At 57.4% G+C, this 23895-nt stretch overlaps 1 protein-coding gene across 4 annotated transcripts in view; it reads left to right on the top strand.

The window, feature by feature from the left end:
- The window catches only part of PPP2R2C (protein phosphatase 2 regulatory subunit Bgamma), a 137273-nt gene that overhangs the window by 105159 nt on the left and 8219 nt on the right, over positions 1-23895 (top strand). For 3 of the 4 annotated variants that reach the window (XM_058546687.1, XM_058546685.1, XM_058546688.1), the window contains 3 exons: positions 7167-7331; positions 19084-19253; positions 21097-21188. In XM_058546687.1, the coding sequence (XP_058402670.1) occupies positions 7167-7331; positions 19084-19253; positions 21097-21188 (427 nt within the window). The remainder of the gene's footprint in view (positions 1-7166; positions 7332-19083; positions 19254-21096; positions 21189-23895) is intronic. The other variant, XM_058546686.1, reaches the window with a different exon arrangement.

The raw sequence follows: 23895 nt of genomic DNA on the forward strand, positions 1-23895 counted from the left end.
CCGTCCTGCCCACGCCCGCATGTCCAGTGTGGAGTCTTTCCTCTCCCGCTCCTGGAGCCTCTGGTCCCACCAGGCCAGAGTAGCTGAGTGACCGGCCCGAGGCTCCACGATGGATTAAAGGCAGATTCAAGCCTGAAGTCCAGGCTCCCTGACAGCCCGTCAGCACTTGCCTGCAGCATTATGCCACATACCTCTTAGCGCAAGGCCCTGTCCTCAGCATGTCACATGCACCATCTCAATTAATCCTACCATGACCGTAGCAGGTAGGGCATGTGATTGCCGTTTTGAAGTTGGGGAGACTGAGGCACAGAGAGGTTCAGAAACTTGCCCAGGGACGCACAGCTAGCAAGTGGCAAAGCCTGGATTCACCTGCACGCTGACAGGGCCAGAGTTTTTGCTTCTTGCCCTTGATCTGTTCTGCCTCCCAAGTCACAGCATGCATATTGTGGACTCTGGAACCCAACTTAGTTCCAGGCCTAGGCTGGCCTCCTCTGCCTGGCCCTGAGCAAGTGGCTTCCCTTTGCTGAGCCTCCGTCTCCTCGTCCACGGAAGGGGGTGCTCCTCCCTCACAGATGGAGAGGATTGAACGAGACACGGATGTGTCAGCTGTGGATGGGTACCAGTGCCTGGCTGGAGTTTGGAGAATAAACGGAAACACGATTTTGCCCCCGGTCAGATGGATGAAAGGTCAGCTGGTGTTTGCAGCCTGGAGAGAGAAGCCTAAGGGGTCTGTGAGCAGAGTGCGGTGGAGACCAAAGCGAGTTATTATGGGGAACGGGTCCTTCCTGACGAACCGGCGGAAACCGGATGAGCAGCGGGCTTCCTGGTGTCCGCGATGCTCACACGTTTGTGTGGCTGCAGCAGTGCCTCCTCTGCGCTGCAGAGCGACGGCTCCTTTGAATGGCCCTCGTGGGTGACAGTCCACTCCTAAAGGGAACCCCCCATGGCCTGAGCTCTCCTTGACCCTGCGTCATCTCCACTTGAAGGGCTTCTTCCCCTGGAGCTGGGTTGGAAACTTCCTGTACTCCCTGCCCGGATCCGAGGGGCCCACGACGGCCGGCTTGTTCATTCAGTCCTGCAGCTGCTTACTAAGCACCTACTGTGTGCCAGGCCCTCCTCTAGGCCCTGAAGGTGCAGTAGTGATCCAGGCAGACAAGTCCCCACTCTCCTTGGGGAGGTGGATAGTCAATAAATAAGCCAATGGTAATAGACAATGGTTACTGCTTGCAAAAATATAAAGTACACACATATATATACACATATATATGTAGCAAGGTGAAAGAGATCGGTTTATTTGGGGGACAGGAGGTGGTTTATAGGAGAAGACCACTTTCTTAAGGAGCCTCTGGATGGAGATCTGAAGGACAGAGGAGGGAGCCTTGCAGAGTTGCTCTCCAGGCAGAGGGAACAGGAAGTGCAAAGGCCCTGAGGTGGGATTGTGCCTGTCGTATCCTAGAATAGACACTAGGGGACAGGGGGACCCAGCCCTGGAGGGCCATGAGAGGAAGAAGAACCTAAGCTAGATTGACAGTCATGCGTCCCTGGTTCAGATGCCAGCTCTGCTGCTCACTGGCTACGGGAACCTCTGAGGAGCCACCTAAATAAAACTAAGGGTAGTGTCACCTGCCTTCCACTCCTGGAGGAAGGGGAGGGACACAAATGACTGTGACAGGGTTTCTCAATTGGAAGAACTGTTCACGATGAAAGTTAAGAATCTCGTCTTCATCTGATGCTCGTTCACACATCAGCCCTGCAGCAGACACCCTGAGTGCCCCCTCTGGGCTGGCAGTGTGCGATGGGGCGGTGGGGCTGAGGTGGGTCTGACAGGGTCCCTGCCCTGGAGCTAACTGTAGAGAGTGGGAGACGGGCATGTACGCAGTGTGGCGAACTGCAGGAGGTGAGGTCTGCGAGGATGAGCAGATGGGTAGGGCTTTGTCTTGGTGTTCAGCCAGAGACCAGTACCATGGAACGTTCCAGAAGCTTCATACTGTTGGGTGTGGCTAGAAGGTGGGGAGGGAGAAGTGGCCCAGGGTGAGATGGGACAGGCAGGCCTTGAATGCCCAGCACAGTGTTTGACTTCTCCTGTGGACAGTGGGGACCACCAAGCAGGGCAGTGGAAACCCACCCCCTATTTAGGGAGTTCACTCTGCCTGAGGTTAGGGGACGAGCAGAGGCAGGGAACCCCACTGGGGCAGAGATGGCCTGGGCTGAGGGGCAGAGCAGAGGGGTCTTCAGGAGGAGGAGCCCCAGGACGTGGAGGCCAGTTGGATGTGGTGAAGGAGGGAGAGGGAAGGATCCGGAAGCTGCCCTGACTCCTGCCTTGGCATCCCAGGGCTGGGGCTGCTAAAACATGGAATTGCAAAGAAAGAAGCGGTCTGGGATGGATGTAGAGGAAGATGTCCATGGTACTAGCGTCATGCCCGTGTCATTTCTCCCCAGGTCCCACGAGGCAACCTGGGTGTCTGAGTTTCCCCCGGCCTCCGTAACAAATTTCCACAAACTGGGTGACTTAAAACAGCAGAAATCTACTCTCTCACAGTTCCGAAGGCCAAAATTTCACAATCAATGTGTCGGCAGGGCTGTGCTCCCTCTGAAGGCTCCGGGGGAGGATCCTTCCGGCCTCTTCCAGCTCCTGGTGGCCCTGGGTGTTCCTTGCAGCCACATCACTCCAGTCTCTGCCTCGATCCCTCCATCGCCACGTGGCATCTCCTCTGGGTGTCTCTTATGAGGACACTTGCCACTAGATTTAAGCGCACCCTAATCCAGGAAGTCTCATCTTGAGATCCTTAACTTGATTACATCTGCAAAGGCCCTTTTTCCAAATAAGGTCACATTCACAGTCTCTGGGGGTCAGGATGTGGACATGTATGTCGGGGAGCCACCATTCAGCCCACTGCACCAGAGAGCACCCTGTGCTCGGCCGAGGGGTGTGGGCCTGGAGTGGGGTTACCTTCTCTCCTTTCCATCCTCTCTGCGGGACCTGCTCCTCTCTCTGCCTGCCCGGGGCTGACAAACTTTCCTTGTAGGGAGAGTCATTCCTAGCTGCCAAGGTGTGATCGGAAGTTAAACAAAAGCCCGTCAGACAGTGGAGGACAATTAGGTGGGAAAATAGAACGTGAATAATTCATCCAGCTCTGCCAAGGGGAGGGGCTCGTAGATGAGTCTAATTACGGTCCTTCCCGAGGGAGGTCAGTCCCGACGTGGACCTTGTGGAGCGCCGTCCTACAGGTGGGATTAGTGCAGCTGATCATGAAATAGGGGAGAGTCCGTGTGGGGGTTAATCCTGGAAATCAAAGAGTGCTCCAGGATCACGCTCAACCCCTCATTTGGCCAATGGGGTAAATCGAGGCTTCTGGAGTGGGAATGACTTTTGCACGTGACACTGAACATTCCGGAGAGAGCTAAGACGGGATGCCCTGCCCAAGGCCCCTGACGTACAGCCCAGCACAGGTCCTGCTGTAGTCAAAGCCACCATGTATGGTCATTGCTGGACCAGGTGTCTCAGAGTCCACACATGGCCGCGTGGGGTGAGTCCAGGAGGAGTGTTGGCCGTGTCTGTCTGGGGCATAGTTATTGTGTTGAGGGGGCTTGTTCCGCACCTCCTTCCCTTGTCAGGAATCCGTCTTCAGGCCTCTGTGATGTGACTAAGGGGATTCAGCAGGGACAGCCCCACTCAATAGTTGAGTCCTTTCACACGCCCAATGGCACAAACGAGGGGCTGGGCCTGCACCGGGCAGGTCCTGTGGCGGGCTGAGCTGAGGTCTTGGAGAGGCCGTCCTGGGATCAGGTGACCATAGACCTGGTTGGGTGGCCACACCCTGAAGGACACTGTGTGTTCCGGAGGTGCTGGGCGTGGCTGTGGGCCCTGGGATTCAGAGGTGACCAGCTGCCCGCTGGGCCTCAGGGAGCCCCTGCCCGGTGGAGCCCTGACACGTTGGCCATGCCTGTGACCAGGGTCCTCCTGTGGAAATGAAGGCTCTGGTTTCACATCTGTCTTTCCTCAGCACCCTCTGTATCCAGTCCTTGAAACAGCAAGAGAGATGCCCCGAGTGATGCTCGGGCTGTGAGAACCTCAGTCCTGGGCTGTTGGCAGGACCCACGCATGGGTGGCTGTCTCCCCAGCCTACACACGGGCCTTCGTCCAGAGCATCGCACCTTGGCCCGCTCTGTGTGCCAGGTTCAGGCATGTGTCCTGCAGAGGGCTGTGAAAGCCCTGTAAAAGCCCTGTAAAAGCCGTCATGGCCTTCTACAGATGAGTGTTTGGAGAAGGCAGGCCAAAGCCATGAGGAGAGTGAGTATCGTCGTCATGAAGCCATCAGAAGCATTCAGCATGACGGGGGGCGCCCTCAGCAGGAAGCAGGAAGCACGCACTCTATAATCAAGTGGAAAGGCCACACGCATTTGCTTGGCCCCTCTGTGAGTCTGGGACCAGGGTGTGGGGGCTGGGAGATAGGGCTTCTGAGCCCCACACAGCTCTCTCTCTCTGGCCACCAGCGTCCACAGCTTGCTAGGTTAAGAAGACGTTCATAACACCAGCTTCAGTCTCCCCAAGGCTCGGTTCAGATGTCATACCTCTGAACCTTCTCCATTGACCTGGGTTCTAGAACATTCTGAGGCCGGAAAGGAAAGAGTGTTTGGACACTGAATCAGTCAGGAGGGCCAGATATTCCTGAGGTGACAATCAGAAAGTCTCAGAGGCTCACAGCAGCCCAGGGTATTTCTCATCCATGCTCTGTGTCCACCACAGGTCACCTGAGGTGCGGGTCTTATGGCAGAGGGAAAAGTGTCATGGCAGACCACGTGCTGGCTCTCAGAGCTTCAGCCTGAAAGTGACACACGTCACTTCTCACTTCTGCCCTCCATTTGTTGGCAAAAGCAACAAGCCAGCTGGCTGTCCTGAGTCCCGTGGGGCCGATGGACAAGTCTCTCCCTGGAATGTTCAGAGAACCACCTATGGGCAAGGCATTTTCACTTCATCCCATTGAGTCCTCCCCTCCCCCCCAGGAGGTTATAACCTGTTCCCTAACAAGTGACACAACCAAGATTCGAACCCGACCTGCATTCCCCGAGGCCTGGGCACGTCTGTCCCTACCAGGCCTCCTGTGACTTTTGTGTCCCAAATCCTGTGGAGAGAATGTCATCACTGTTTGCCCTGACCCTTTGGTGCGGAGCGCTAACAGGTGCTGTGCTAACGTGTGTGACTGTTCATAAACAATGCCCTTGTTCTCCAGTCTCCATTTTAAGTCCAGTGAGAAATTAAAGCCGTTCCTGAGTGGGCAGAGCCTCGCGGAAAGTCTCCAGCAGGCGCTCAGCCCGCGAAGGGGGGCTGTGAGGTTGATGGTGGTGGAATTAGCCTCCAGAAGTCTTGGCTCTTTTTTTCTCCTAACCTTCAGTCTCGTTATTCGTGATTTAATCTCGGCCTCTTATCTACCAGAAAACCAGTTTCCTGGGAAACCAGGTCAGGCACTGATGACGTGGCTCCTTTTCCCTCTCTTCATATTTTCATGTGGTTCTAGTTTCCAGGAAGCAAGACCTGAGCACGGAGGCCCTCCTCGGTGCACAGATTCAACCATCTTCTCTGATATTTTATAAACTCTCGTGTTTCCAGAAGTCGGAAAGTGCCCCTTTCTTGTTGGGAGAGGAAGCAGCCTGGGTGGGAGGAGAAGGAGGGCTGACAGCGGACGAGTCGTAGAGTTTCAGCTGGTATTTTCCAGATAACAGGACATGATAATGGCAGCTGACGTTCATTGAGCTCTGCGATGTGTCAGGCGGTGTGCAAACCTATGAGGTTAGAACTGTTAACTTGTTTGACAGTTGAGGAAACTGAGGCACAGTGAGCTGGGGACTCACCCACGACCACACGGCCAGGAGGTGGCAGAGCAGTGATTCAAACCCCAGACCCTCTGACTCCAGGGCTCCTGGGCAAAGGAAGAGGGAGGAGGGGCATTTTCATCAGAGGGAACAGGCTGTGCAGAGTCCCAGGCAGAGCTGGGGAGACCAGAGACTAGGGAGGTCACTGTTGGGAAGGACAGTGCCTTTTGGGCAAAGCAACTAGTGGAATCTGAAGCTGGAAAGATAAAGGGGCCAGAGCGTGCTAGGCTTTGAATGCTGCACCAGGGGGTTCTGATTTCTGTTGTAGGCAATGGTGAGTGGACAGGAAAAGATAAGACTTGGAACCCGGGAGGTCATGAGGCTGAATCCAGCCTTACCACTCACTACTGAGTCAACCGGGACAAGTTGCTTACCCTCTCTGGGCTCCAGAGTTGCTTTTCAAGCAACAAAATTCTTGACCCTAAACAGAAAACTGATTTATTGACTTCCGTATTTAACAGTCTAGGCGTCATGGCTTCAGGTGCAGCTTGATCCAGGATTCAAAAGGTACTGCCAGATCTTTCTCTCCACTCTGTCTTTGGTGCTGTCTGCCCCACCCTCAGTCCCCAGGGTTTCCCCCTCCTCTCCACACCACCCAGCCCAGCAGAGATAACGGAACTGCACCCCAGTATTCCCAGTTCTGGGGTCCCTCCATTGGCACAGCCAACATCGTTTGCTCATCCCTCATGGTGATTGTGAGTGGGGAGTGGAAGGCACAGGTCAGAGTGAAACCCCAGAAAGGCAGAGACCCTTCTCCCAAGGGAGAGTCTTGATGCTGTGCACAGAAGGGTGGGTGCTGGGGTGAAGGGGGTGGGGGGAGCTGACAGAAGCCCATACGCTCAGCTCCAGACACAGTTCGTGGAGTGAGGGGGAGAACTGAAATTGTTCACCAAGAGCGTCCATGGTCCAGCATGTAGTAGGCCTCAGTAAATGCTCCTTGCTTTCTGCTCGGCAACTGGTAGGAGAGGTGGGAGGAGAGGAGAGGCCTCGCAAGTTGGCCTGCGTGTGAGCTGGGCAGCTGATGGGCACTGGCTGGGTGCCCTCCACACGTCAGGAGGGAGGCGGCGGGTCCAGCCTTGTGGGGACAGTGGATGACCACTGTGGGTGGGAAGATGGGACAGACTCTCTGGGCCTGGTGTTTGTCCGAGAGTTGTGGGAATGGAGAGGTGCTGAGACGCAGGGTAGATGGATACACTGAGGAGAGGTGCTGGGGAGACCTGAGGGTCTTGAGCTCCAGGAGGCAGAGCAGCGAGGGCGCCCTTCCTTCACTGCCTCTTCCTTGACCTGCCGCCCAGACATCGTGGACATCAAGCCAGCCAACATGGAGGACCTCACGGAGGTGATCACTGCGTCCGAGTTCCACCCGCACCACTGCAACCTCTTCGTCTACAGCAGCAGCAAGGGCTCGCTGCGCCTCTGCGACATGCGCGCAGCTGCCCTGTGTGACAAGCACTCCAAACGTGAGTGTCCGCAGCCGCCAGGGGGCCCGCTGCAGAGGGCGGACGGTAGGGCCATGGTGCTGGAGCTGTGGGCGGGGTGGGTGTGTTCCGGACTGGCTGGGAGGTGGGAGTGGGCTCAGTGCTTCTTTAGCGCCAGCTGGCAGGGGGATCCTGGTCTTGCCACCCATCGCGCCTTGTCCCAAGTCCCTGCACAGCCAGGAACTGCCAGGCTTCCAGGGCTCAAGCAGCTAGGACGAGGGTCAGGGAGTGAGCTGGGATCCGGAAGCTAAGGAGGGACCACACTCAGCTGTCACCTCTTCCAGGAAGGCTTCCCTGACAGCCACATTGGGCCAGGCCCCTCCTCTCTGCCCCCAGAGCTTCCCTCTCACAGATTGGCCACCCCCTGCAGAACTTTTTGTGGGCTGCTCTGTGCCCTCCAGCAGCCTGTGAGCTCCTCGAGGTCACCTCCTCATGCTGGAACCTACCACAGGGCCAGCCGCCACGGAGGTCCGGGGCTGAACAAAGTCCGACAACCACTGCCACACAACAGCTCACACTGGACGCTCCCTCTGAGCCAGGTGCCCAGCTGAACCCTCCCCGTGTTGTCTCATCTCATCTTCACACGAGCTCTGCACAGGAGAGGAAACTGAGGCTCCAGGGATGGGCCCGAGGGCACCCACACTGGGAAGTGGCAGGGCAGGACTTGACCCCGTGACTCTGGGACACCTCTGCTTGGTGCCAGGTTGTGACCAGCTGCACGCTGCCACGGCGTTCCCCAGAGGTGCCTGAAGGCAGAGGATCAGACTCTGGTGTCCTCCCTGGATGCTCTTGCAGGGGTGGCTGGGAGACGGGGACAGACAGGGGCCCCCGGGGGGCAGGGACCTTGTCTGGTTCGTCCCTGTATTTACCCCGGTGCCTACGACAGTGTCTGGAAATAGACGCTTGCTGAATGAATGAGTGAAGGAATGAAAGAGTGAATGAGTGGTGCCCAGTCGGCCCCTGGCGGGGCTTCATCAGAGTCTTGGTGAAGGAGGCAGAGGGGTGTTGGGAGGGACGGGGTCACTCTTCCTCTCAGGAGTCCGTTTTCCTGGGCAGCCAGAGAGGGCGGTGCTTACAGCCCCCCGGGACTCAGGACCCTCTGAAGCCGCCAGCTCCTCCTCCCTCCTTGCCAAGTTCTGTCCCCTTCGTTCCACCCCACCGCTCTTCTCTGGGTTTGTCCACGTTCCTGGGAGATCGTATTGGGCTCCGAGGAGGGGTGTTGAGAAGGCAGCCAGATGTCTGGAGTCAGGGCGAGGTCCCAGCTGGGGATAAAGGTGTGGGAGGCATCCGTGTGTGAACGGGTGGGAAACTCGGGAGCCAACTAACGAGCCCGGGATGTGAGTGTGGACAGTGCCCAGCCCCACATCAGCAGCCGGGGCTGCGTCCGTGTCCCAGGGCTGCTGTAACAAATGACCAAAGGCTTAGTGGCTTAAAACAACACAAATGGGGCCGGCCCCGTGGCTTGGTGGTTGAGTGCGCGCGCTCCGCTGCTGGCGGCCTGGGTTCGGATCCCGGGCGCGCACCGACGCACCACTTCTCCGGCCATGCTGAGGCCGCGTCCCACATACAGCAACTAGAAGGACATGCAACTATGATGTACAACTATCTACTGGGGCTTTGGGGGAAAAAAAAAAGGAGGAGGATTGGCAATAGATGTTAGCTCAGAGCCAGTCTTCCTCAGCAAAAAGAGGAGGATTAGCACGGATGTTAGCTCAGGGCTGATCTTCCTCTCAAAAAAAATAAATAAATAAAAATAAAAAATACATTAAAAGAAAAAAAAACACAAATGTATGCTCCTACATTCTGCAGGTCAGAAGTCTGACGTGGGTCTCACCGGACAAAAAATCAAGGTGTTGCAGGGCTGCCTTCCTTCTGAGGGCTCCAGCGGAGAATCTGTGTGCTGGCCTCTTCCAGCTTCTAGGGGCCGCCTGCATTCCTTGGCTCGTGGCCCCTTCTCCTTCACAGCCAGCAGTGGCCGGTTGGGTCTTTCTCACGCTGCATCACACTGACTCTGACTCCTCTGCCTGCCCCTTCTACTTCCAAGGACCCCCATGATAACACTGGGCCCTCCTGGATAATCCAGGATGCCCTCCCTATCTGATGGTCAGTGGCTCAGCAACCTTGGTGTCCCGTTTGCCCCGTAATGTAACATAGTCACAGGTCCTGTGGATTAGGATGCAGACAGCTCTGGGGCCGTTATTCTGCCTCCCACAGGACATTGCCCCCGAGCACCTGTGCCTACCACCTGTGGCTCAGGCCACAAGTGCCCCCGAGGTTTGCCCGTGTTCAGCTCTCGGCCAGACTGGCATGGAATAGAGCAGAGAGAAGAGTCTGGGTCTCTCCTCCTGGGTGCAGCCCTGACCCCGTGTGAGCCTCTTGGGAAAGAAGAAAGATGAGATTTCATGGTACATCCTTGTGTGTAGGGGCCCAAGTCCAGAAACGTCCTACATGTCCACCAGAGAAAATGACAAGTAAGTGACTGTGATGTCTGTACAATGGACTAGTGCTCAGTCATTTGAAATATTGATTTAGAAAGTTTTTAATGACATGGGGAAATGATTATGTTAAAACATTCGTGGGGGGAACAGCGCGGCAGTGACTACTTGACCAGAAAATGGAAACAGGGAAAACAATGGCAGAAATATGCCGCCCCTGCGTGGTGGGCTCTGGGAAAGTGATTTACTGTCTTCTCTATGCTTGTCTGTGTATTTGCATTCTAGCTGTGGACTTCAGCCTTGAATCAGGAGACCCGTGTGTGTGGGCAGGTGGTATTTAGGGAGGATAGGAACTGTTCTGTGCCCCCCACACCGATGAATGACATTCTTCAGGGGGCTGGAGGTGGAAGTCAGGGCCCCCTTGGCTTTTGTAACCGCATCTCCTGGCTCCCCAGGGGTCTGAGCGAGCAGCCTCCCACCAAGGCCACCGTCACTTGTACACTTCCGGAGCCCAGGCACACACGCATAGATGTGGGCACATAATCGTCACGCGGCTGGAGGTGTACGAGCATTGTGTGAATCAGCCCACAAACCCCACTGCAAGAACTGTGACTGTTTTCTGTGACTCAACTCCATTTGTGTTTCTCGGCCCCTCTCCCAGGGCTGCAGGGAACGTTAGCTTTAGGGCCATGGCGGATTCCGCCTCACCCCAGATCATTACTGAGATTCCAGAAGGCTTTTCAGGGCCAAGGTGTGAAGGGAGGGACATCGAGTCTTCTGACCACCATGGGCTTTGGTGGTGCCTGGTGACACGGAGGCCAGGGCTCTTGCTGAGAAATTTTTGCATAAATGCGAAAATTACACTTTCGGCATAAATGTTTGTAGGTGAAGTTTGTCTTTAATTTTCTTTGCCTACTCTCCCTCTGCCCAGTTTTATTAAGATTATTCTACTCTTGTAAAATGAGCTAGGACGCTTTCTTTTTTCCTGAACTAGGATAATATATCTGCTCCTTGAAGTCTTAGTAAAAGTCGTGTAAATCTTTGGTACACCAAATTATTGGTTTATACAGATTTTCTATTGGAGTTAATTTTTGTATTTTAAATTTTTCTAGGATTTGTTTTCATTCTCAGACTCAATATCCTGCCCAGAAACTGTGTCTCTAATGCCAATGAGAGGCCTTTGCAGCTTCTATTTCCTTTTCGCATGTAATTTGCCGTCAGTAAGCAGTGAGTGGCTGAAACACCCGTCCTGCCGTCTGCTTTATCCGGACCGAGTGTTTGTAGTTCTCCCGAGAAATTAAGCAAGCCACCAAGTGCCGATTAGCAGGTGGTTATTGTTGTTGTTTTTAATCAGAACACAAATGGTTGTTATTCGAGCTAAATTTTTTGAAAAGCCTTGGAGATTGGACTTGTTCTTTACATCTCGCTTCTGCCCCTGTATCCAGTGACTGCTCACACCTCAGGGCACGGCTGGTAGCGACACCCCAGAGACGAGCGGTCACAGCGTCCTTCTCCTGGTGGTTTCCTGCTCATGGAATAAGGTGTGTCCCAGATCACCAGTGCATGTTTACTTCCGCCGTCGGACGGATGAGGAAACCGAGGCTCAGCGAAGTACCGTGGCTCCCCCGACGCCCCCTGTCCGGGGCAGAGCTGGGGTGCAGGGGCTGCTCTGCCGCCCAGCCCACGGCCTCCTGTCTTTCTCCGAAGCGGTAGAAATCGGGTCTTTTGTCTGCTAGTCCTTATGACAGCATCACTGTGGAAACGGCCTTATGTGAGGCCTCGAAATAGACAGCTATTTCTGCTTCTAACAGCGCAGAGTCTGCCAAAAGCGGGGGCTGTGCCAGAGCGCTGAGATTTCTCGGAATAGGTGGGAATGACAGTCGCCACCCCTCGTGGGCCCCCTTCTGTGTGCTGTCCGTGTGTCGCGGGAATGACAACTGCAGTTGTTGAGTGCTCGCTGCGCACCAGGAGCTGTTCCAAGGTGACGTCTCATTAATCCCTCAGAGCTGCCCTGTGGTGGGGGTGCTGCGTTATTCATTTTACAGGTGAGGAAACTGAGTGTCTTGGTTTCCTAAGGCTGCTGTAACAAATCACCACAAAGGTAGTGGCTTAAAGCAACACGAATACGTTCTTTTACAATTCTGGAGGTCACAGGGCTAAAATCTAGGTGTCGCAGGGCTGGGTTCCATCTTGAGGCTTCCAGGGGGAGTCTGCTTCCTGTCTCTTCCAGCTTCTAGAGGCCACCTCCATCCTCGGCTCGTGGCCCCTCTCTTCCTCTCAAAGTGCATCTTCACCCACTGCTTCCATCTTCCCCTCTCCTCTTCTGCCTTTGATCTGTCTCCGTCCCTCTTGTAAGAACCCTGGTGATTACAGGGCCCACCCAGAGAATCCGGGATCGTCTCCGCGGCTCAAGACCCTTGACTTAATCACATCCGCAAAGTCTTGCCGTGTGAGGTAACGTACGCATGGGTCCCAGGGATTAGGGTGTGGACACCTTTAGGGGCTGTTATTGTGTACCACATTGAGGTACAGAGAGGTGAAGATATATTCCCGAGGTTGCCCAGCTAGGTAGAGCCAGGATAGAGGCCCCCATAGTCTCATGCCTCTCAGCCTGTGCTCTTTCTCACCTAATCGTCACAGAAGCCTTGAGGACTAAGACCTCTTGTGGGAATTGTGGGTGAACCAGGTTCACTTAAAGGGGCTGGGTGGGGTAGAGTCCCAGGACTCGTCCCAGGTAATGGATCTGAGGTAGAAAGACCAGACCCAGCTACCCTCTGCTGGGGAGGCTCCAGGTAACAGGGCAGAGCTGGGGCAAAGTCCCCAACAGAGGGAACAGCCAGTGCAAAGGCCCTGCAGCTGGAGCCTGAGGCCGGTGTGGCAGGAGCAGAGCAGGGGGAAAGGTGGGAGGTGCGGTCAGGGGGGCGTGGATAGAGGAGGATCCACATCAAGGGGGCTTTACAGACCACGGCAAGGGCTTTGGGTTTCCTCGGAGAGGACGGGAGCCAGAGCGGGCTTTGAGCAGGGAGTGGCCTGGCCTGGCTGTGTTTTACCAGGATCCCTCTGGCTGCTGAGTGGAGGAGAATCTGTGGGGCGCAGGTGTGAGTGGGGCCAGCTGGGAGACGAGCATGTTAACCCAGGCGAGCGATGCTGATGCTCAGAGCGGGGTGGGCGCGGTGGGGGGAAGGCGGTCATCCACATAGAAGGTCGGGCCGCTGGCTTTGCTGGTGGACTGAATGGAGGGGGAGGGATGGCTGCAGGCTCTGGGCTGAGAGGAGGCACCTGCTTCTGTGGGGCCGAGAGGAGGGGACCGGAGGCAGACTGAGTCTATAGGAGCGTTGAAGTGCGGAAGTTTCTGAAGGCATCGCGGGTGTTCTGATGCGGCTGGCTCTTCATTAAGGTGGCCGGAGGGGGCATCTCTGTGGCTTGAAGGATAAAAGAGCGAGCCCGGGCGGAGAGGGCAGAGGGCGGGATGAGGGCCCTGCAGCAGGCAGGCGAGAGGAGCCTGGCCGCCGTGGGGCGAAGGGCCAGGCTGTCGGGTGCGAAGACGGAGAGGTGGGGCAGATCACGCAGGGCCCGGGCCACAGCTGGGGTTGGATTTTATTTTGTCTGGTGGGGTCCGTCACATGGTGCTGAGCAGGGGACAGTTACAGAGAATGACAGTTGTCAGCTCTTCATCAGTGAGTGTTTGTTGTGCCCACCGCTTTGTAGTGACCCCCTGTCCCTCCCCACTCTGCACACCAGCCTTCCTGGTGGCCGGGTGGGGGCAGGAGGTCAGAGGCAGGAAGGCGGCCACGCAGAAGGCCCCTCCCCCAACAGTGGCATCGTGCCAGAGCGACGAGGTGCCAGGTACTCAGGGGTACCCTGTGATCCACAACCCCACTCCTTCTTCTGCTGCACCCACCCCTCCCGGCTCCTCCTGGGGGGCTAGCCTGCGCCCCTCCTGGAGCCCAAGGTGGGGCTAGCCTGGACACGTGCTCATCATTTGAGTGGATCTCCTTGCGTGATATCAGAGCAGAGAAGGGACCCGTTGCCAGGGCGACAGGAGCAAGGACCAGGCAGGACCCCGTCTGCTCCTTCCCGCCCGTCTCCTCCTGTGCTCTCCAACTCCGAGGACCTACAGCCCCACCTCCACGTGTCTGTCTGTTTCCTCCGAGGGCTCACTGACCTGCCCAGCTGTCCCTGAATGTGTAGCTCAAGCCAGTGCAGTTCTACGAGCTAACCCTGGGCCCCCTTCACCTAGCCCCATCCGATCAATTCTGCCTGCTCGGTTTAGCCCCCACCTCCCCACCACGCCCAGAGAAAAGGCCATCCACACACCGACAAGGACGGGAGTGGCCATAGCAGATGCCACTGAGGGGGACACAGAGGCAGAGAAGAGGCCGCCTCGGCAGGCAGCACTGGAAGGTCCTGTCTGCTCTGTGAGCAGGGCTGGGCCCTGATCCAGGCCCAGGATGGGAGGGAAGCCAAGATGACTGATGACAGTGGTAATTACGACTCCTGCCCCAAGAGCCACAGCCCATGAGGTGACCACGCACCCCTGCTGGGACCATACAGGAGGGCATCTTGGGGCTGTGCGGGCAGCAAGGGTGAGCATTTGATTTTTTTAGAGCCTCTAGACAAGATGCACAGAGAGCGGGGTGTTTGAGTTGGGGTTCTGAAGGATGTATAGGAGTTGGTAGGAAAGACAGGGACTAAAAATGGGAGAGGAAATTTCAGGGAGAGAAAACAATGTGAAAAAATAACTATAAAAATAGCTACACAGTTTCCTTGAGAAGCTATTCCGAGTCCCTCACTGGTCCAGGTGCTTCCAGGTCTTACCTGTGGAGGTCCTATCACACTTGTTCTCCAGGTGAGGGAACTCGTGCTCAGAGAGGTTAAGGGGCTTGCCTGAGGTCACACAGAGCTTTGCTCTGCTCTGCTGCCTGGTGCACAGCAGGGCAAGGGCTAGGATAAGGCGAAGGAGATGCCCAGGGCACGACATTGGCGGAGGCATTCATTAGGGCGACTGGAGAGAGGGTTGTTCAATGTGGTGTCCTCGGGGCCGTGCTTGCCTCTGTGTTTGAGGCCCTGGGCCCTGGTGGGAAAGGGGGTCGGAGTGTGGCTGCAGGAGGGAGATTTGTGTGTGTGCAGCTGGAACAGCAGGCCGGTGGGGGCCCAGTGAGGAAGGAGCTTGTCAGCCACACATAGGAGCTTGAACCTTGGTCCTGTGGGCACTGGGAGCCGTGGAGGGCTCTGAGCAGAAGAGGGACACGTCAGAGTTGTGTGTGAGGCTGGCGTGGAAGGCTGGCACCCACCTCAGGCTTTGTCTTCCGTTTCCTGGGGTGCACGGGGGCTTCAGGGCCTTGGCTGGGCTCCCCAGGGTCCCTCACTTCACCTCAGTGAGTGTTGTGGGGGCTTCTCACCTCCCCGCCCCATGTGTGACGGTGACGCCGTAGTCACCCAGAGAGGAGGATGTGGTTGTCAGGGAACCAGCTAGAACTTAATTATGAAATGTTTAAAAAGAAAAATAAGAACTTTTAGGTATAATTTTTTCAGGCTTGTTAATATCCCTTCCCATTTATCTTTTGCAATTCTGGTCCTTTTGTGCTTAAAAAACCATCAGCAATGCCAAGTACAGCCAGAACTGAGGTGACAGGGGGCCGTTTGGTTCTGTCTTCAACCATCCATTAGATCTTCCTCTCGGCCTTTGACCTTTGTGGTTTCCTGCTACTTGAAGCTGGCGGAGGACGCAGCCCAGGGCTCTGATAGCCGGGGGGGCTGCACCTCTGTGATTTGGTCCCCATCTGCCTACCTGACCCCCGCGAGGCGTGCCGGAGCTCTGAGGGTGCAGGGGCGAAGGGAGCGGGACCAGCCTGGCGGTTGAGGTGGGGGCTGGAGGAGACCCCCCAGGTGGGCAAGGGGTACAGGAGCCCCCTCAGAGCTGGGGTGCAAGAGACAGACCCCACTTTATGTTCTTATATCTCACCTCCTGTTCTGACCCCAGCGGCAGAAATGCCAGTTCCGTCAAGAGAGGGTCCCCACCACGTACCTGGACAGGTGCCAGGGGCCACCAGGTCCCTGCAGAGAGTTTGGGTGCCTCTGCTCTCACACCCTCTGCCCGCTCCTTCCAAATATTAGGTCTGCACCCTGTTCATTTAAAGACAGCACCGAAGCTCACTGCTCTCATTGGAGGAAGAAATAAAGTATTGAAATATTTTTTCCTTTACTCCAGGCATCTGAGAGAAGAGCGAAATGTCATTGATCCTTTCCTGGCTTAACAAACAAAAATTCCGAATGTTTATACCCACAGAAATAAAGATGTCAGTGCAATTATTATTACCAGGGCATAAAACATGACATGCGCTGACCTATGGGAATTCAGAGGTTTTAGAGGCTAGAGGTGACCCCCAGGAGATGCAGATACCCCCGCCCCCCGTGCCCTGTCCTGCGCGCCCCTCTGGCTCCCCGTTGCCTGTGGGATGCCGTCCTTCCCTTGGCTTACAGCGCCCCCTCTGTCCTGCCTCCACCGCAGCTCAGGGCCAAGGGCGGCCTGTGGTCCCCTGTCGCCTGGGTCAGACCGAGGAGAGGGGACCACTGTGAGCTTCCTCCGGGCCAGGCTCCTTCAGGGCAGGATGGCTTCTGCCTGTGGCTCCTGCCTGCGCCCAGGGTGGCGCCCTGTCTGCCCTGCAGCTCCCCACCCTCCCTGCAGGGCCTGCGGGTTCAGAGGCGGCAGCCTTTTCCCAGGGCACAGCTCCCTCCTGTCCCCAGCGTCACCCTCCCTTCTCACGGTGCAGTGTTTCTTTCTGGTCCGCGCTTCAACTAGCCCTTCTTGAGAGAGGAAAGCTCGGCCGCTGGGAGGTGGTCCCTGTGAAGGGTGGAAGTCCAGTTTGGGGGGTTCTCCTCCTTAAAGAGCGATGTGGGTACAGTCTGTTTGCATTTTGTTAATCAAATGGCTCATCCTGCTGAAATCTTCCAAATCCAAATGTGACATGTTAAACAAGACACCCCCCCCCTTCTGCCCGGCCTTCCTGCCAGGACAAGAGTGTGGATAAGTTCACGGGTGAGGCGTGGGGCCGAAAACCGCCCCTGCCCATCAGAGGCCGTGGAAGGATCTCGGCGGAGCTCTCAGAGGGGGCGTCTGAGGACCTTTCTCGTAGAGGGGGCCTTCCCAAGGGGCGCATTTCCTTCCTTCTCCTCTGATTATTGGGAAGCAGGGGCATAAAGTAAATAGCAGGGCCTTTTCTTGCCCTCTAGCCGTTTCCCTCCATCTCCATGCCTAGTGGCCTGAGATGAGGGTCTGTTCTGCAGCACTGGTCTCCCGGTGCTGGCACTTTCCTTCCTGTGTGGGAAGGGGACTCCAGTCTCCATCCTGCCTTCTTGCCTTAGATTTCATCCTCCTCGGCTCTGGACCCTCAGTGGCCCCCACTTCCCTATAGTAACACCCACACCCCTCATCCTGTGTGGGGTGGCCCCCTTGCATCCCTCTCCACCTTGCTCATTCCTTTCTCCAGCTACCTGGCCGTCAGCTCGTCCCTGTCTCAGGGCCTTTGCATGTGCTGCTCCTTCTGCCTGGAGGGCTGCTCTCCCGGCATTTACACTGTGCTCTCCCGCGCTGCCTTCAGATCTCAGCTCACACCTCATCTCCCACCGAGGCCCCGTCCGTCCAGATCACCAGCCCCCATCCCTCTCTGTGTCCTCCTTGCTTTATTTCTCTTCCCAGCACCCATCACTACTTGACAGTATAGCATGGCACTGAGTTTTATTGTCTGTCTCCGCCAGGAGAATGTTGGCTCCAGGAGGGCGGGGGCTTTGCGTTGCTCACTGCAGCATCCCAGGGCTCTGAATAGTACCATCCCAGGGCCTCAGACAGGCCCACCCGCATGGCGGGCACTCAGCATGATTGACTGCCTGGAGAATGAACGGATGCAGACATGCGTGCACGAGCGCGTGAGAGCATCCGATCGGCATGAAGTGTCCCCCGCCAGCCTGCAGAGGGAGCCAGGCAAGAGCTGTATTTCTGGGAAGGGCAGTGGCTGGGAGCGGCATCTGCCTCGGACGAGAGGGAGAATGGGGGTCCCAGGTGGGGGTAAGGGCTGGGACAGACCTGGGAGGTGGGCCCTGGGGCCGTGTGACAGGGCCGGCAGTGGGGGCCCTCCTGTGAGCCTCTGGGACCTGTGCTCAGCCGTCTCCCTATCTCAGGTCTGGAGGCTCAGAACCAGCCGGTGTCCACGGGGACGGCTGGACAGGTTGTCAGGTGTTTAAGTCCTTCCAGACTGGCTGATAAAGGGCTGCCAACCGCTACCCTGTTCTCTTCCCTGGATGCCCGGGCACAAACATGGCCCAGGTGCTAAGGAGCTAATGCTTGGCCAGCAGGGACCCTGGTCCCCACCCTGCCCCAGCATCAGGGCCACCGTAGGACCTGACGGGCCAGTGAGGTGTCGCTGGGCAACTGGTGGGACAGCCAGCAAGAGACGTGAGCGTGGACAAGCTTGTCCTGCTGTGGGGGAACCTCGGCATGTTGGGAAGGCCTGCTCACCGGGGGCACTGGGGAGGGGGTGCTGGTCGGGGAGCCCACTGTCCCAGACTGGGACCACCCAGCAGGGGCAGCGAGCCGTGGTCTTCTGAGACCCGGTAAGTGACGCCCTGTGTGGGGCGGCTGGCCTGAGATCATCGGAGAGGGTGGCGGTGCCGACGGGACTCGAGCTCCGTCTGTGGCCGTGAGATCTGATTTTGCTACAACCCCGTGGCAGCCAGACAGAACAGGGCTCGGCCATGAGTGCCCAGGACCCCGCAGACAGAAACCCTGGGGTCAGTTAGTGCCAGGGCCACGGCAGCGCCCAGCCTAGTCCAGGACGGTGTCCAGCGCAGTCCAGGACGCCAGGACACCTCGCAGTCCTGGCACTCAGCGTCACCGGGAGGAGGCAGTGGAGTGCAGCATGTCGAGGCAGCGCTGGGTTCACATCCCGACTCTGCCGGTTTCTGCCAGCTCTGAGACCCCGGGCCTGGATTTAGCCATCTTTAACCCAGTGTTCTTGGCTATAAAATGGGAATAATGATGGTACTGACTTGATATATTGATTGGGGGATCAGATGCAGTAATGCACGGAAGGACGCAGAATCTGGTCAGGGTAAATCCTCAGTAAACATTGCTGGTTCTTCCTTCTCCGGACAGTTTGGGCCCAATGCCTGACAGGTGTTGAGTTACAGGTTTGATGAATGAATGAATGACCATGCAGCGCGAGCCCAGGGTGGCAACAGTCGTCTGTTGTTTCGGCCCCGTGGGACAGCCCGGTGACGGAGTTGTTTCTCTGTCTCCGCAGTCTTCGAAGAGCCTGAGGACCCCAGCAACCGCTCCTTCTTCTCGGAGATCATCTCCTCCGTGTCGGACGTGAAGTTCAGCCACAGCGGCCGCTACATGCTCACCCGGGACTACCTCACGGTCAAGGTCTGGGACCTAAACATGGAGGCGAGGCCCATAGAGACCTACCAGGTGGGCGCCGCAGCCTGGAAAGCTCGGGGCCCTCTGCGGTGGGAGACCCCCGCCTGCCTTCCCTGAGCTGAGAGCCGCATGGAGGGCGCTCCCAGCTACAGGGGGCTCTCATGCGCCCGTTCTGTGGGTGAAGGCACAGGCCCCGGAAATCAAGACGCTCATCCACAGCCAGGCAGCTGGGCCGGGGGCCGAGAGCCTGCCCAGCCCTGCCTCCAGGGAGCTGTGTGTCCCCTGCTTGCTGGCTCCTGCCCGAAGCAGGGCTGTGGCGAGGCATTCAGTCCAGGCCCAGGGGAACAAAGATGAGTGTTACAGGGGTTGCATTTCTAAATCCTTGGCACAGGCCTTGTAAGCCCAGTATACAGGATGGAGCATGGGGCACCTTCCTGGGAAGTCCTTATTACTTATTATATTTCTGTTATGATCCATCCAGATAGGTTAGGTGGTAGAAAACAAAATTCACATGATGTTAAAATGGGGACTTGAAAGAAATGTGGGGCTGCTTTAAAGCTGTTTCCCATTATGTCTTTACCTGGGGAGATCAGGGGGGCTTCTTGGAGGAGGCGACATTTGCTGGACCTCATAGGATAAGTAGGATTTGGTTGTGCAGATGTGAGTGGGAAAACACCCCACCAGAGGCCCAGCCAAACCCCCACAGTGTCACCAAGTATTCGGCACTCATGGGGTGCCATGCACTCGACATCTGTCACCTTTATTCCTCACTGTTCCTGCGAAGGGGGTGCCATCAGCGCCATTAGGCAGAAAGGGAACCTGGGTGCTAAGAGGTTGGGGTGTGGAGCTGCCTCACAGCTGGGCAGTGACAGACTCAGAGCCGCATGGGGGCCTACATGTCCCTTCCCTTCTCCCCTCCTGCCACGGCCAGGGGAGGGGAGTGTCCTGGAGGCAGAAGGGGCCCCACTGGGAAGGGGTGCAGAGCTGAGAGGACAGAAAAGGGCAGGAACCTCCTTTTTCTTCCCCTCCCCTCCCTGCACCTGACCCTTGGTTTGTGGCCTGTGTCACTGCCCAGCAGGAGGTGGACAGTTATTCTCCCTGTCCCTCCAGGGTTAATCAGGGTCACAAATCCCCCTACGGGGCTTGGTCCTGTGTCTCCTTGAATCGTCACTCTCTTCTCGTGGGAGGATTCTCGTGGCCTCTTTTGCAGACAGTAAAGCTGAGGCTTGGCCGCTAACCTGCCAAACCTGTGGCTCTCCCGGGTCACACAGAAAGGGGCAGAGCAGTCAGCTGGATGCAGGTCACCTGTCACCATCTCTCCTGTGGTGTCATATAACCCTGGGAGAGGGTCCTGGTCTTCCACTCATCCGCTGTGTGATTTTGGGCCAGTTACTTAACCTCTCTGAGCCTCAGTGCCTCATCCACAAAACAGGACAGGTGACGCCTGCCAAGATCACGCTTGAGAGGCCTGTGTGAGTTCTCCTCCCCTCTTCTCCATGACGGTCACCATTGTGCTCATGGTGACTATTGTTATCCTCAGAGGTGTGACCCTACACCAAGCAGTGTCCTACAGTTGATCCCAGAACAGCCCGTGAGGTATGCGCTCTTAGCACTCTCAGAACGAAGAAACCTAGGCTCAGAGAGGTGAAGTCCCTTGTCCAGGATCACACAGCTGGGGAGGGGCGGAGCCAGGATGTGGTCCCCGTTGTCACTGTGACTGTCGGCTCTCTGGCCACAGCTCAGGGGTCAGCCGTGGGCCAGGCAGTGGGCCCTTCCCGATGAGCAGGGCTGAGTCGGGAGTGCCATCCGGACCCCGGAGGGCACAGCCCTCACTGCGCAGTGAGACCCTCCTCGTGGAGGGGCCAGGACTCACCCCCTCCCCTTCTCCCGCCAGGTCCACGATTACCTTCGGAGCAAGCTCTGTTCCCTGTATGAGAACGACTGCATTTTCGACAAGTTTGAATGCGCCTGGAACGGGAGCGACAGGTAATCTTCAGACCTGGGACCCCGCCCGCCTAACGGGAGTTCCTGCCCAGGGGGCCCCCGCGGGAGCCCTGGGCGGGATGCGCCAGGGGAATTCGCTGTCTATAAGCCTTGATGAATCGGGGTGTTGGCAGGAGGCCCACCCTTCCTGGCAGCAGGCAGGAGCTCGGCTCTCAAGTTCAAGGGCAGGAAAGGAAACCTCACCTCTGTAACGACACCTAACGTCTGTTTGAGCCCCGTCCTCCTGAGTGGTGGTGGAAACATATTTCATCAGTTCTGGGTCCCTAAGCACCGGCCCCTTCCCAGGTTGTTGGGGGTGAGGGGTGTCCGGGTGCCCAGGCCTCCGTGGGGGTGGAGGGCTCTAGCCATTGGTCTGCCCACCCCCTCCTCCCACCATCATGGCTGCGGCCGCCTCTTTCTGGCGGCAGCCCCACTTCAGGCCCTCTGGGGCTCGGGGGAGCGTGGCAGCTCCTGCACCTTCTAGGGGAGGGGGTCCACAGGTCCGGCCCCTCTCACAGCACCTCCCACCCCAGAAATGGCCCTGAGCCTCATGTGAGTTCCTCTTCCCCATCGCCCAGCTCAGCCCTGGGCCGGTGTAGACAGGGATGGCCCAGTGCAGGGACCCAGATGACGAGACAATGCGAGGGTAAAAACCACACTGGCCCATGTATCAGGATGTCGTCCATCATGTTTGCACAGAGCTGGTTTGGTGTCACCTCCCTCCCCTGCAGTCCAGTCCAGTCCTGCGTGGTGGGCAAGGAGGGTGGGTGAGAGCCGGCAGCCTTCGACTCATGTCATCCAGAGTGTGTGTCCATGCACGGGGACCCCATCAGTCACGCGTGTCTGGCCAGGAGCAGGCTGGCTGTCCCCAGGTTCTGAGGTGGCCAGCACTGCCAGCTTCTGTGCTCCGACCTCATGTGGCTTTGGGCCCAGGCATGCTGGGATCCTACGGGTGGAGGGTGGGGGTTGGGGGGCTGGAGACCACAGGACAGGACCAGGAGGGAGCCACCTGGAAGCAAGACGCTGTGACCAGGGCTGGGGGTGCCCTGGCCCGCGGCGGTCTGGGGAGTGCTCTCTGGGCTGTGCTCTCTGTCAGGGACCAGGATGGTGTCACGGGGGTCCCCTGAAGGACCCTTAGGGAACCAGGATGGAGGCACCGGCCTGAGACTGGGCTGACACAGCTGGGTCAGAGGGTCACCTCCAGGCACCTGCACCCAGGCTGACGCAGACCCCCCTAGTGAGGACAGGGCCTCAGAGACATCCCTGAGCTGCAGGCTCTGACACACTAGGGGGGATGTGATTCCTGCACTACTCTGTGCAAGGGCGGGGGGAGTCCCCACTGGTTGTGACCACTGCCCGCCCTTCCTCCATGTCACCACCAGGGGGAGCTCACGGACAGGCGATGCCTGGCTCCCAGGGACGGGCGCTGCCAAGCCCGCCCTGGCTAATGGGTGCCCAGCCTGGAGCTCAGCTGTCCTGCCTCTCACCCGGCACTCCCTGCTGTGCACGTTATGTGCCAGCCACCCCAGCCCTGATGGTCCCTGCTAGCCCCCTCCACACTCGCTCTGCTCCCGCCTCCTGGAACCCTGCCCATACTGCACCTGGCTCACTCCTGCTGTCACCTGGCATTGCTGACTCAACTCAAAGCCCCCTCCTCCAGGAAGCCCTCAGGGTCCTCTCTGCCTTAGTCCCCCTGCCTCCTGGGTTTTCCTTCTATGTCTTGGGATTGGTTACATGTTTTCTCCTTGCCTCTATTTGCCTTCCCGCTGGATGGAGTGTCCCTGGGGGTAGGACTGGCTCAGCCCAGCCTGAGCCCCTCCCTCAGGGCCTCAGGAGTGTCCAATGGCTGTTGAGACATTGTGGAAGGCAAAGGGGTGTGCCACCTCCTTCCACTCCATCCTGAGCATTCCTCTGAGCCCGGCATGGCCAGTGGAGGAGGATCCTGAGATAAATCAACCCTGGTCCCTGTCTTCCAGGAGCTCAGAGGCTAAGGGGAGAAACAAGTACTGGCCCCCAGGACATCCACCCTTGCAGACCAAAGCAAGCCTTCTGAATCCCCCGGGCTGGTCGTGCTCTGTCCTTCTCACGTTCGTGGGAGCCTGTAGCGTCCGCTGTAGAGATGGCAGCAGAGAGCTGCTGAATGTCTGACAACCCTGCAGCGGCCTCCTGCCAGCTCCAGCAGGACTTCCGTGGGCAGCCTGGTGTAGAGGAAAGGGCAGAGGCTTCTGGGTCAGACACTCTTGATTTATGGGCCACATTCCACTCTCCAGTCGTGAGCTTGAGTAAGCTGCCAGGCCTCCTGAGTCTGCTCACCTGGAATGTGAGTTCTAATGAACCGTGCCCTCCCAGGGCTGTTTTGAGATCCTGTGTGTGAAGCTCCTGGCAAGGCCGTGGGTCCGTATTGGCAGTGGATGGTCTAATGATTTGCACACATGGGTCTGTTCTCTGTCTTGCATGCCCCCCACCCCAGTTGAGCCTCTAAGACCCACCTCAAGTGCCCCCTCCTCTGGGAAGCTCTCCTTGATCCGTTCTGCCTGGGACAACGGGATTTGTGTCAACCAAGCATCTTCTGGTTGCAGGAGTCAGACAGGCCTAAGCTTTTCTGAGAAGTTCCAGGCAAGGCTGCCCCAGGGCTCACCCTGTATCTTTGGGGCATCTCCTTCTCTCTGTCCGTTCCCATCTCTGTGCCTCCCTGCCTCTCCTTACACAC

This window comes from Diceros bicornis, chromosome 8 (genome assembly GCF_020826845.1).
Source record: "Diceros bicornis minor isolate mBicDic1 chromosome 8, mDicBic1.mat.cur, whole genome shotgun sequence".
Classification (NCBI taxonomy): Eukaryota; Metazoa; Chordata; class Mammalia; order Perissodactyla; family Rhinocerotidae; genus Diceros; species Diceros bicornis.